Genomic DNA, 12,927 nt, shown 5'->3' with positions numbered 1-12,927 from the left:
ACTAGCCTTCTGGCTAATTCTGGCTTTTTAAACCATGCGTAGTCATGTGTTTTTTATGAAATTGCATTGTGCCCATTGAAATAAACTAATCTAATCTTTTTTACAAAGTAAAACATTTTTTACACCATTTACTGCATACCGAAAAGTCAAAATATGCAGGGAGCCATTATGATATAATATAATAATAAAACATTTCTTTTTTTTACAAATACAAATATATAGGTGACAAAATATGTAATTATTGAGAAATATTTTGAAAGTTTCAGCTTTTACATTCCTTTTTTTTAATAGTTTTTCCTACACTTTCATTAGTGGTATTTTGTCCAACAGTATACTGCATGCCAACAAAACTCTTTGGACACTCGTGGAAGTAAGGATACTTTATTGTCATCGCACAACTGACTTTAATTTCCGGCCCAGACATACATTGTACAGGGTGTCAGAACAGGAATGTTGATGGGTCGCCACAAACACAATTTAAACCTTTCACTGTAATATTCCATTTTTAGTCCTCAAATTCGTCGTGCAGAGCAGACAGCGTCTCCAAGATGTTGTCCAGATTCCTGGTTTACATACATGGCGTTAACATTCATCTTTCCCATCTAATAGTGAAAAAACTCCAAATATTTATTCAAACATTTCAATTAATACAATGTACATTTGATATCAAGTACGGTAGAAAGGTTACAGTTTGCTACGAGAGTCGAGACGACTCCGCGAGTCAGGAGCAGGATATAAAAACTACATTCCATTTGGTTACAAAGCAAAACAAAAGAATAAATATTATTTTTTAGAAAGGAATCTTTTTCGTTTAATATTCACACAACAAGAGCGCAAACTCTTGTCAAAGTTTTGTCTGGAGTGACGGCCAGGCCACTGCACGTATTTACAACATTAGCGGAGCGGCTACTGGCGTCCCGGGACTTTAGGAATACAAAAAAAAACCAAACAATGTCCACTTTCAAATGTGCCTCTACGGTAGAAAAAGGAATAGATTTAGGAAAGCTTGTTGCTACCACACTCCTCACGTCTACACCGCAGTACTGGTGCACGTCCGACGCCGTGTACTGCAGGTGATGTGTTAGTAGGCACGCCGGAAGCTCGCTTCGGGGCAAGAACGTCCCCAGGATGCTCACTGGGTGGAGTCGGAGTCACTGGAGTCCAGGCCGGCCAGCGCGTGCGACGGGGCGCAGTGGCGGTGGACGGCCGGAGAGCAGTGGAGGGTCTGGGTGCTCCTCCTCAGGTTCTCCAAGGACTGCAAGAATGAGCGTCGCGCCCGCTCTTCCTCCAGCGGCGAGGAGCCCTCCTCCTCCACCTCGGCGATCTCGGCGAACGTGACCGGCTGGGTCTTGAAGCGGGCCTCGCGGGGCCGGCGGGCGCGGCTCTTGCCCCTGGACGGGCCCTTGGGGACGGGCAGCTGCTGGGGGAACTCCTCCATGGCGGAGGACATGAGGTGGGCTGGGAGGACGTGGAAGCCGGACGGCTCCATGGCCAAATGACGCACGGCGGCCATTGCTTGGAAACACCAAACTTTTTCGGAAAAAAAAACCCAGTCCGGTAGAAAAACCTTCAAGTCCGGCACACACAAGGTCTGAAGCGAGTCTAAAGCTTCCAATCTGACTCGTCTTGGGTGAAAATCCTGAAGCTCTGAGCTCCGGTTCTGTCTTTTATAGTAAGTCGACCCGCCCCCTTCCTCTCTTGCCCTCCATATATGTCCTCCGCACCGTCCCACCAACTCCCGCCCCTTTGTTTCCTCACCCGGCAGCATTCAGTCAGCCCCCTCGAAATAAACACATGGCTTTGAGGTGCGAGCATGGCAACTTTGATATACGGCGAGCCAACCGGCCAGAAAACAGAAAAATATTGGCAGAAAAACCCTCGACAAAGTTTGTGTGAGAAATGATGACAAAACAGTTCTTGTGGAGTAAAATGACGCACACACACACACGTGCACACACACACACGTGCACACACACACACACACACACACACACGCACACACACACACACACACACACACACACACACACACACACACACACACACACACACACAGTCACCGTGCGAGCAGATGGCATCATCTGCAATGACGAGATGGCTTGTGTCACACAACTCGGCCGTAAGTCGTATCACATCACCTTCGTCTATTTTGAGGCAAATCCGACGTCGCAGCAGCTGCCCGCTCACGTGACCTTTCCTGACAGTCGTGTTTACGATACATGCCCCACCCCCACAATTTGCAGATTTTTTGTCACAAGAATGACTTGTACCATGAATTGATTAGCAGGACTTAAACAAGTTAAAAAACTTATTCAGGTGTTACCATTTAGTGGTCAGTAGTACAGAATATGTACTGAACTGTGCATGCTACTAATAAAAGTATCAATCAATAACTTTTTTTTTGTTATTATTTTCATCACGCTTTAAAAATAGGCAGTTTTTTTCCCACAGAAGACCCCTCTTAGGGCCTGATTTACAAAAGGTTTGCGTGTACTTTGTACTGTGACCTGCTCAGAGGCTAGATCAGTGGTTCTTAATGGGGAACATTATCACCAAACCTATGCAAGCGTCAATATATACCTTGATGTTGCAGAAAAAAACCCATGTATTTTTTTAACCGATTTCCGAGCTCTAAATGGGTGAATTTTGGCGAAATAAACGCCTTTCTATTTATCGGTTTGGAGCGATGACGTCAGAACGTGACGTCACCGAGGTAATACAGCCGCCATTTTCATTTTCACATTACAAACACCAGGTCTCAGCTCTGTTATTTTCCGTTTTTTCGACTATTTTTTGGAACCTTGGAGACATCATGCCTCGTCGGTGTGTTGTCGGAGGGTGTAACAACACTAACAGGGAGGGATTCAAGTTGCACCACTGGCAAAAAATCAGAGTGTCTGCACATTTGACCGGCGATGCTAAGACAGACATGGCACAGAGATGTATGGATAACCTGCAGATGCATTTGCAACGATTAAGTCAACGAAATTACAAAGGTGAGTTTTGTTGATGTTGTTAAATTATGTGCTAATCAGAAATATTTGGTCGCAGCATGACTGCCAGCTAATCGATGCTAACATGGTACGCTAATCGATGCTAACATGCTATTTACGCTAGATGTATGTACAATTGAAACTAGATACCCACATTTAATGCGAAACAAACACTTACCAATCGACAAATTTAAGTTGCTCCAGTGTCACAAGATGCGAAAGTCCTGATCGTTTGGTCCGCACATTTTACCGGCGATGCTAATAAGGCAGCCATGTTATGGGCCACTTCATTAGGTACACCCATGCTATGGCCGAATAGCGTCAATAGCTATTTGCTCAATAGCTTCAGTTTCTTCAATTTCGTTTTCGCTATCTGCCTCCATACTCCGACCATCAGTTTCAATACATGCGTAATCTGTTGAATCGCTTAAGCCGCTGAAATCCGAGTCTGATCCGAGCTAATGTCGCTATATCTTGCTGTGGTAACCGCCATGTTGTTTGTATTGGCAACACTGTATGACGTCACAGGGAAATGGACAGTCGCATCGCAAATAGCGAAAATCAAGAACTATAAAGCTTTTTTTAGGGATATTCCGGGAGGTGTAAAATTTTGAAAAAAACCAAGCCACTGGGAACTGATTTTCATTGTTTTTAACCCTTTTGAAATTGTGATAATGTTCCCCTTTAACCTGGGTTCGATCGAACCCTAGGGGTTCGGTGATACGGCCTCGGGTTCGGCGGAGGTCAAAACACACCCGACTCATCGCGTAAATACAAACTTCTCCCTATCGGCGTATTACGGATACGGTAACAGCAGACTGATTTTTGCAGGTGTGTTATTGGTTGTGGGTTTATGCTCTGTGTTGGCTTTGTTGTTTGAACAAGGTGATGTTCATGCACGGTTCATTTTGTGCACAAGTAAAAAAAAACTAAACATGGTAACACTTTAGTATGGGGAACATATTCACCATTAAGTATTTGCCTATTAACATGCAAATTAATAACATTGGTTCTTAACTAGTCATTAATAAGTACTTATTAATGCCTTGTTGGGCATGGCCTTATTATAACCCCAACCCTGACCCTAACCCTAAATTAAGTCTTTGTTTCTTAGAATGTTTCCCATACTAAAGTGTTACCAAAAAAATATAACTTTGTCTTGAATTTAAATTTTTCACTAAAGTAGGGTTCTGTGAATGCTTATATGAAATTGGTGGGGTTCGGTACCTCCAACAAGGTTAAGAACCACTAGGTTAGAGTGTCTGCCCTGAGATCGTGAGTTCAAACCGAGTCATACCAAAGACTACAAAAATGGTACCAGTCACCTTAAAACACCATAATGATTCCCGAGCGCGGTGACCGCTGCTGCTCACTGCTCCCCTCACCTCCCAGGGGGTGGAAGAAGGGGATGCGTCAACCGCAGAGAGTCATTTCACCACACCTAGTGTGTGTGTGTGTGTGTGTGACTATCAGTGGTACTTTAACTTTACTTTATAAAACATAAAAACTAGGAGTGTCAAAAACAAATGATTTTCAATTGACTCCCGAGTCTTTTTTGTAAAAATTTTTGAACGATTAAAAAAACATTTCTAAATCGATTTTATTGGTTTTAATCTGTACTTTCCAGTCACTCAGGCAAATCATATTGTTGATGTAGATTATGGGTCCCCAAAATTTTTGGGGCCAGGGGCCGAGCAGTCTGTGTGTGTGTATATATGTACTCATATATATATATATATATATATATATATATATACACACACATATATATATATATACGCATACACACACACATATATATACACACACACACATATATATATACACACACACACATATATATATACACACACATATATATATATACACACACACATATATATACACACTCACATATATATATATATATACACACACACACACACACATATACACATATATATATATACATATTATATATATATATATATATATATATACATACACGACGAGTTTAGTTTATACCAGAAACTTCTATTTTGGTTTCATCTGACCACATGACATTCTCCCAATCCTCTGCTGCATTCATCCATGTATCCATTTTGGTATAAACTCAACTTGTCGTGTTTGGAGGAAGAAGAATACTGAGTTGCATCCCAAGAACACCATACCTACTGTGAAGCATGGGGGTGGAAACATCATGCTTTAGGGCTGTTTTTCTGCTAAGGTGACAGGACGATTGATTTGTGTTAAGGAAAGAATGAATGGGGCCATGTATCTAAGATTTTGAGCCAAAACCTCCTTCCATCAGTGAGAGCTTTGACTGTTTTTTTTTCACATTGTGTCTCTCACAGTTGAAGTGTACCTACGATGAAAATTACAGACCTCTGTCATTATTTTAAGTGGGAGAACTTGCACAATCGGTGGCTGACTAAATATTTTTTTGCCCCACTATATGTATATATATATATATATATATGTATATATATATATATATATATATATATATATATATATATATATATATATATACATATGGTCTAACTTAAAAAAATTATATATGTTTTACTTTTTTATTTTATTTTAGAAAAAACTGAATTCAAAAAATAATTAAAAAGACTTCCCGCAAATCAGATTTTGGACGCTCCCGGGCCGTATCTGGCCCATGGGCTGTAGTTTGGGGACCCCTGAGCTAGACACAACGTATTTGTGGAATAAGAAAATGAAAGTTATATCTAGTATAATATATATCTAGTATAATATATATATATATATATCAGAGCTGGATACGGTTCTTCTCACTAACCGAGCGGCGGCACACTTTCTTATCGGCAACATGCGCTCTGCACTGAATGACGCTACAGCTGCAAAGAAGATCAAACCAAAGCATCTTAAGGCCTTGATTAGAGGTGCCTAAGTGTTGCATTGAACTGCGTAACTTTGTTGCAGCCATTCAGTGGTGTGAAGATGGGCTTAATGCTCATCCTTCAGACAAGAAGTTGCAGGAGCTGAGAGCTGCAGATAGAGATTTTGGCCCACTCTTCCACACGGATCTTCTCTAGATCAGTCAGGTTTCTGGGCTGTCGCTGAGTAACACAGACTTTCAGCTCCCTCCAAAGATTTACAATTGGATTTAGGTCTGGAGACTGGCTAGGCCACTCCGGAACCTTGATATGGTTCTTACGAAGCCACTTCTTGGTTTTCCTGGAAGATCCAGCCACGACTCGTCTTCAATGATCTGACTGAGGGAAGGAGGTTTTAGGCCCAAATCTCATACATTGCTGCAGTCATCCTCTCCTTAATAAAGTACAGTCGTCCTGTCCCATGAGCAGAAAAACACCCCCAAAGCATGATGCTACCACCCCCATGCTTCACAGTAGGGATGGTGTTCTTGGGATGGTACGCATCATTCTTCTTCCTCCAAACACGCATAGTGGAATTATGACCAAAAAGGTACATTTTGGTCTCATCTGTCCACAAAACTTTCTCCCATGACTCCTCTGGATCATCCAAATGGTCATTGGCAAAATTAAGACGGGCCTTAACATGTGCTGGTTTAAGCAGGGGAACCTTTCGTGCCATGCATGATTTCCAACCATGACGTCTCAGTGTATTACCAACAGTCACCATGGAAACAGTGGTCCCAGCTCTTTTCAGGTCATTGACCAAGTTCTGCCGTGTAGTCCTTGGCTTATTCCTCACCTTTCTTAGCATCATTGAGACCTCAGCAGGAGATATCTTGCATGGGGCTCCACTCCGATTGAGACTGACCGTCATGTTTAGCTTCTTCGATTTTCTAATGATTGCCTTAACTGTGGACCTTTTTTCACCAAATTGCTTGGCAATTTCTCCAGAGCCCTTTCCATCCTTGTGGAGTTGTACAATTTTGTCTCTGGTGTCTTTGGACAGCTCTTTGCTCTTAGCTATGCTGAATGTTTGGGTTTTACTGATTGTATGGGGTGGACAGGTGTGTTTATGCAGCTAACGACCTCACACAGGTGGATCTGATTCAGGATAATACAGTGAAGTGGAGGAGGACCTTTAAAGGCGGACTAACAGGTCTTTGAGGGTCAGAATTCTAGCTGATAGACAGGTGTTCAAATACTTATCTTCAGCTGTATAACACGAATAAATTGTTAAAAAAATCATAAATTGTGATTTCTGGATTTTTCTTTTTAGGTTATCTCTCATACAGTGGACATGCACCTATCGTGAAAATTTCAGACCTTGCCATGATTTCTAAGTGGGAGACTTTGCAAAATAGCAGGGTGTTCAAATACTTATTTTCTTGACTGTGTGTGTATATATATATATATATATATATATATATGTATATATATATATATATATATATATACATATATATATATATATATATACATATATATATATTTCTTCTTCAAAATGCTGAGCTGCAGGCTAAAAATGTCCGTCAAACTGCACTTTGGAAAAAAGAGAGTAATACAAATTGTTTACTTAGTTTATTGTTTTCATTACATGTCTTCTTTTTCAGCCTTGTGAGGGTCTGCGACCAAAACACGAGTGTAAACAAATGTGCGGTCCAACTTTCTAGGAAGGTTTGCTCACTATGTGCCCGCCGTGCAGGGACGCCTCCGTCGCCACGGTAACCCAAATGTCAGGACCAGGGCGGAGGAGACCCAAATTGGGAAGTCACAAATCTTCAGCACCTCGTTGTGGTGCAGGCACGCATACCGGCGTGTACCGTATGTTACATTTATTGGCAATATAGCCACTGGCAAAAAGAGCAGTGCAATTGTGGCACAGTGTACAACATTTAAGTATTTAGGAGTCCAGATGTATTGAACCGTGTAAACATTTAAGCAGAAATTTTTCAGTGTGGTTCATATCTTGGACAGCAAGGTGCAACCTGGGTGATAAAAGCATTCATCAGCAACACAATAATTTTTTTTTTTGATTTATGTTAAATTGTGAAAAAAACATGTCATTTGTTGCAATAGGAAACAAAGAAATTGCGGGAATTGCGCATGCCTATATATAGTAACTGTCATGTCTTTTTCTGAGGTAAACAAATTTACTAAAAGGATGGGTATCGGAAAAAATAATCCAAAAAGTAATGTTTCAAAAAAGTAATTGACATTGAAAATAAAAATATCCAAAAAGTTATTGGTATAAAATATATATATTTTCTAATTGGTATTGATACAAAAACAAGTAATCGTATCGGAATAAAAAGAAAATATCCCACAAATCAGGTATCAGTATAAACAGAAGTCTGAAAAGAAATTGGTATCGAAATTTTTAAAATATATTAAAAAATAGTTGCTATGTTACTAAAAATTAAAATAAATAAAAAAAGAGTAAAATAAAGCAATTGTATCGGTATGAAAAAATATCCCTCAGAAATTATTGCTATCAGTATAAAAAGAAAAGTCCAAAAAGTAATAGGTATCGTAATCCAATTTTTCTAAAAAGTAATGGAAATGAATATTGGAAAAAAAATTCCAAAAAGTAATCGATTTTACGATGGAGAATAAAAGTCCAAAAAGTTATTGGTAATGAAAAAAAATTTCTAAAAGAAATTGGTATCTTTTAAATAAAAGTATTGGTTATAAAAAAAATATCAAAACAATTACTTGTATCTGTATAAAAAGAAAAGTTCAAAAAGTAATTGGTATCGGGGAAAAAAAACTGTCCAAAAAGTAATGGGTATCGGTATTGAAATTGGTTTCCAAAAAGTAATTAATACAGATAAAGACAAAAAACAAGTCAAAAAAGTAATTGGTATCAGTATTACATTTACGCCCCCAAAAAAGTAATTTGTATTGGTATTGAAAAAAAGTCAAATCAGTAATCAGTATGTTGAATGAAAACATCTGGTATCGCCCATCACTCCAGTGGAGTCAACAAATACAGACTTCCTCATACACCCCCCCCCCCCCCCACCCACCCCCCCCCCCCCCCACCCTCACCCTGTGCTGCCCCCTGAGAGACAGCGCAGGGAGACACGAGTTATTAATACATTTGGAGAGTGGGAAGTATGCACTGTTTGTACAGCGCAGCCAGAAATATCAAAACAAGCCATGTTTATGCTTCTTATTATTCATCAGACCTATTTCACCAATCGTTGGAGTTGTGCACATTAATGTGAGACCAGTAGTTATTATCCTCAATTAATTATGATGATTTATCCAATTGAATGCATACGCTTGTGCAATATAATAATAATATTAATAATAATAATATGTATATCCTCATAATGTATTTATAAATATCAAGGTGTGCAGAATTATTTAGCAGCTTCTGTGCATGCTGCCGCACAAAAAGATGACTGGGAATAATAAAACTTCCAATCCAGTTTTTTCTCTGCGAAACGTCAACATGCCCTGATGGCGTGTCACATGACCTGAGTGGCAGCTGGCTGTCCTACAGCACGACTGAGGTCATCTTGTCCGTTATTCCAAAATTAGAAACGGGGCACCCTCTGATACCGGTACACGTTCAAGCGATGCTGCTTTTAAAGCCAAATTGGTCAACAATCTCCAGAAGTCACTGAGCTCACGGCAAAACCATCTCTACTTCCTCCCCTTCATGACCATGAAAAAAATTAACTTTTATCCGGAGTTTTGACCTCTGCTGTACGCTGTTTTAATGGGACAAACCCTCAAAATCAAGCTTGTTTCGGTGCTCTCAATCATTGTCTCAACTGTTTTTTTTCAATTTGTTTCTGAGCACTGAAACAAGCTTGCTAGTTAGCTTACCATGAATTGATTAACGTGGACCCCGACTTAAAGAAGTTGAAAAACTTATTCGGGTGTTACCATTTACTGGTCAATTGTACAGAATATGTACTCTACTGTGTAAACTGTACTGTTTCATATAATGTATTATTTTCCTTTGCAATCTAGTAATAAAAGTTTCAATCAATCAATCAAAAAACATCTGGCGAGCTTACTTGTTGTCGCCTGTTTGCTATCAGAGCCACAAGGTTGACTGTTGTCCACTTTGCTGATAATCTTATTAGCTTGTCCTGCAACTCATTACAGCGTTTAGAGAGAAATGTTGATTAGATCGTAATTTTATTGATATTTCATCCCAAAAAAAAAAACGGGAAAGTGATATTTAGACGTGGAAATTAATGTTTGAAAAGGCGGAATTTGGACATGCCTGTATACAGACACTAATTGTCATGTCTTCTACTGGGGTAAACATATTTCCAAAAAGGTATCAGTATAAAAAATTTTTTTTACAAAGAGTAATAGGTTTAAAATAATAAAAAAATAAAAAATTGACAATGAAAATAAAAATGTTCAAAAAGTAACCGGTATCAAAAATGTCCAAAACGTTATCGGTATAAAAAAAAATGTTTTTAATAAAAAAACTGGTATCAATATTTAAAAAAATGTCCAAAAATTAATCGGATTGGAATGAAAATAAAATATCACACAAATCGTTGGTACCAGAATAAAAATAAGTTTTAAAAAGAATTAGTATCGAAAAAACATTACTAAAAAGTGACGGTTATTAGTATGGGAAGAATGTCCAAAAGTGATCGTATCGGTATCAAAAAAATTATGCATTAGGTATCGAAAAAAGTGTCCCCCCAAAAAAATGGTATCTGTTTGAAAATAAAAATCCAAAAAGCAATTAGTATCGGGAAAACAAATGTCTAAAAAGTAATGGGTAACAGAATTGAACATTTTTTAAAAAAGTAATAAGTATTGAAAAAAACGTCAAAAAGTAATTGACATTGATAATAAAAATGTCCAAAAAGTTATCGGTATAGAAAAAAAAACTAATTGGAAATTGGTATAAATATTAAAAATGTCCAAAAAGTAATCGTATCGGAATTTAAAGAAAATATCCCAGACATTTATCAGTATAAAAAGAAGTCTGAAAAATAATTAGCATCAATTTTTTTTTTTTTTTAAAGTCATGATTATTAGAATCAGAAAAATTTACAAAAGTAATCATGTTGGTATAAAAAAAAATATCCCAAAAATAATTGGTATCGGCTTAAAAATAAAAGTCTGAAAAGTAATTGGAATCGGGAAAACAAATGTCTTAAAAGTAATGGGCATTGTTATAGAAACAATTTCCAAAAAGTTATAGGTATTGAAAGAAATGTTAAAAAGTAAGTGGTATTGAAAATAAAAATGTCCAAAAAGTAATCAGTATCAAAAATGTCCAAAACGTTATCGGTATAGAAAAAAAATAAATTTGAAATTGGTGTCAATATTAAAAAAACGCCAAAAAAGTAATTCTATCGGAATTAAAAGTAAGTATCCCACACATTTATCAGTATAAAAACAAATCTGAAAAATAATGAGCATCGGCAAAATTTTCTAAACAGTCATGATTATTAGTATCGGAAAAATGTCCAAAAGTAATTGTATCGTATCAATAAAAATATCCCCCCCCAAAATTAGTCCGAAAAGTAACTGGTATCTGGAAAACGAATACAGTGGGGCAAAAAAGTATTTAGTCATATTGTGCACGTTCTCCCACTTAAAATGATGACAGAGGTCTGTAATTTTCATCATAGGTACACTTCAACTGTGAGAGACAGAATGTGAAAAAAAAATCCAGGCATTCACATTGTAGGAATTTTAAAGAATTTATTTGTAGATTATGGTGGAAAATAAGTATTTGGTCAACCATTCAAAGCTCTCATTGATGGAAGGAGGTTTTGGCTCAAAATCTCAAGATACATGGCCCCATTCATTCTTTCCTTAACACGGATCCATCGTCCTGTCCCCTTAGCAGAAAAACAGCCCCAAAGCATTATGTTTCCACCCCCATGCTTCACAGTAGGTGTGGTGTTCTTGGGATGCAACTCAGTATTCTTCTTCCTCCAAACACGACGAGTTGAATTTATACCAAAATGGATACATGGATGATACAGCAGAGGTTCGGAAGAATGTCATGTGGTCAGATGAAACCAAAATAGAACTTTTTGGTATAAACTCAACTCATCATGTTTGGAGGAAGAAGAATACTGTGTTGCATCCCAAGAACACCACACCTACTGTGAAGCATGGGGGTGGAAACATCATGCTTTGGGGCTGTTTTTCTGCTAAGGAGACAGGACGATTGATCCGTGTTAAGGAAAGAATGAATGGGGCCATGTATCGTGAGATTTTGAGCTAAAACCTCCTTCCATCAATGAGAGATTTGAATGGTTGACCAAATGAGTAATTTTCCACCATAATTTACAAATACATTCTTTAAAATTCCTACAATGTGAATTCCTGGATTTTTTTTCCACATTCTGTCTCTCACAGTTGAAGTGTACCTATGATGAAAATTACAGACCTCTGTCATCATTTTAAGTGGGAGAACTTGCACAATCGGTGGCTGACTAAATATTTTTTTACCCCACTCTATCTTAAAAGTAATGGGTATTGGTTTTGAAACGGTTTACAAAAACTAATAGATATTGAAATAAATTTTAAAAAGTAACTGGTATTGAAAATAAAAATGTCCCAAAATTAATCACTGTCCGTATAAAAAAAAAATTGGTATTATTAAAAAAATAACTCCAAAAAGTATTTAGCAAGAGTAATGATGTCACACTTACATTAGATATGTTACAGTCAGTACAAAGTCACGGTGTAGTAGGAATAATGTTTTATATATCGGTCGTGATCGATGACAATTGGTATTTTTTAATGACCTATCCAAAAATAAGGATTAGGAGAAAAATATTAAATGTAAACATTTTTCTTTCAAATGTAACCGTCCTCTGATTATAACCCCCTCAGCTTTCAAGACAGAAAGGATTTAAACAATGTAAACAAAATTGTGAAATCACATTGAACACTTAATAATCTCTAAATTGCAAAAATAAGGAATGTGTTACACGACATCGGATTAGTTTTATCGTCTTTAAGGCCCAAAATGATTAATTGTTAGATTTTTTTCCCCAAGTAATGAAGAAGGAGTGGAAGAGCACTGACAACACCGGCACACCCAG

General features: G+C 37.8%; 1 protein-coding gene across 1 annotated transcript; it reads right to left on the bottom strand.

The window, feature by feature from the left end:
• Positions 1–365: 365 nt before the first annotated feature.
• On the bottom strand, positions 366–1,664 carry lg03h11orf96 (linkage group 03 C11orf96 homolog). Its single transcript, XM_061893695.1, has one exon. It carries the CDS (start codon positions 1,511–1,513, stop codon positions 1,133–1,135), a length of 381 nt encoding a protein of 126 aa, XP_061749679.1. The 5' UTR covers positions 1,514–1,664; the 3' UTR covers positions 366–1,132.
• Positions 1,665–12,927: the final 11,263 nt, after the last annotated feature.

The sequence above is a fragment of the Nerophis ophidion genome, linkage group LG03 (assembly GCF_033978795.1).
Source record: "Nerophis ophidion isolate RoL-2023_Sa linkage group LG03, RoL_Noph_v1.0, whole genome shotgun sequence".
NCBI classification, from domain to species: Eukaryota; Metazoa; Chordata; class Actinopteri; order Syngnathiformes; family Syngnathidae; genus Nerophis; species Nerophis ophidion.
This window is presented reverse-complemented; position numbering and strand designations above follow the sequence as displayed.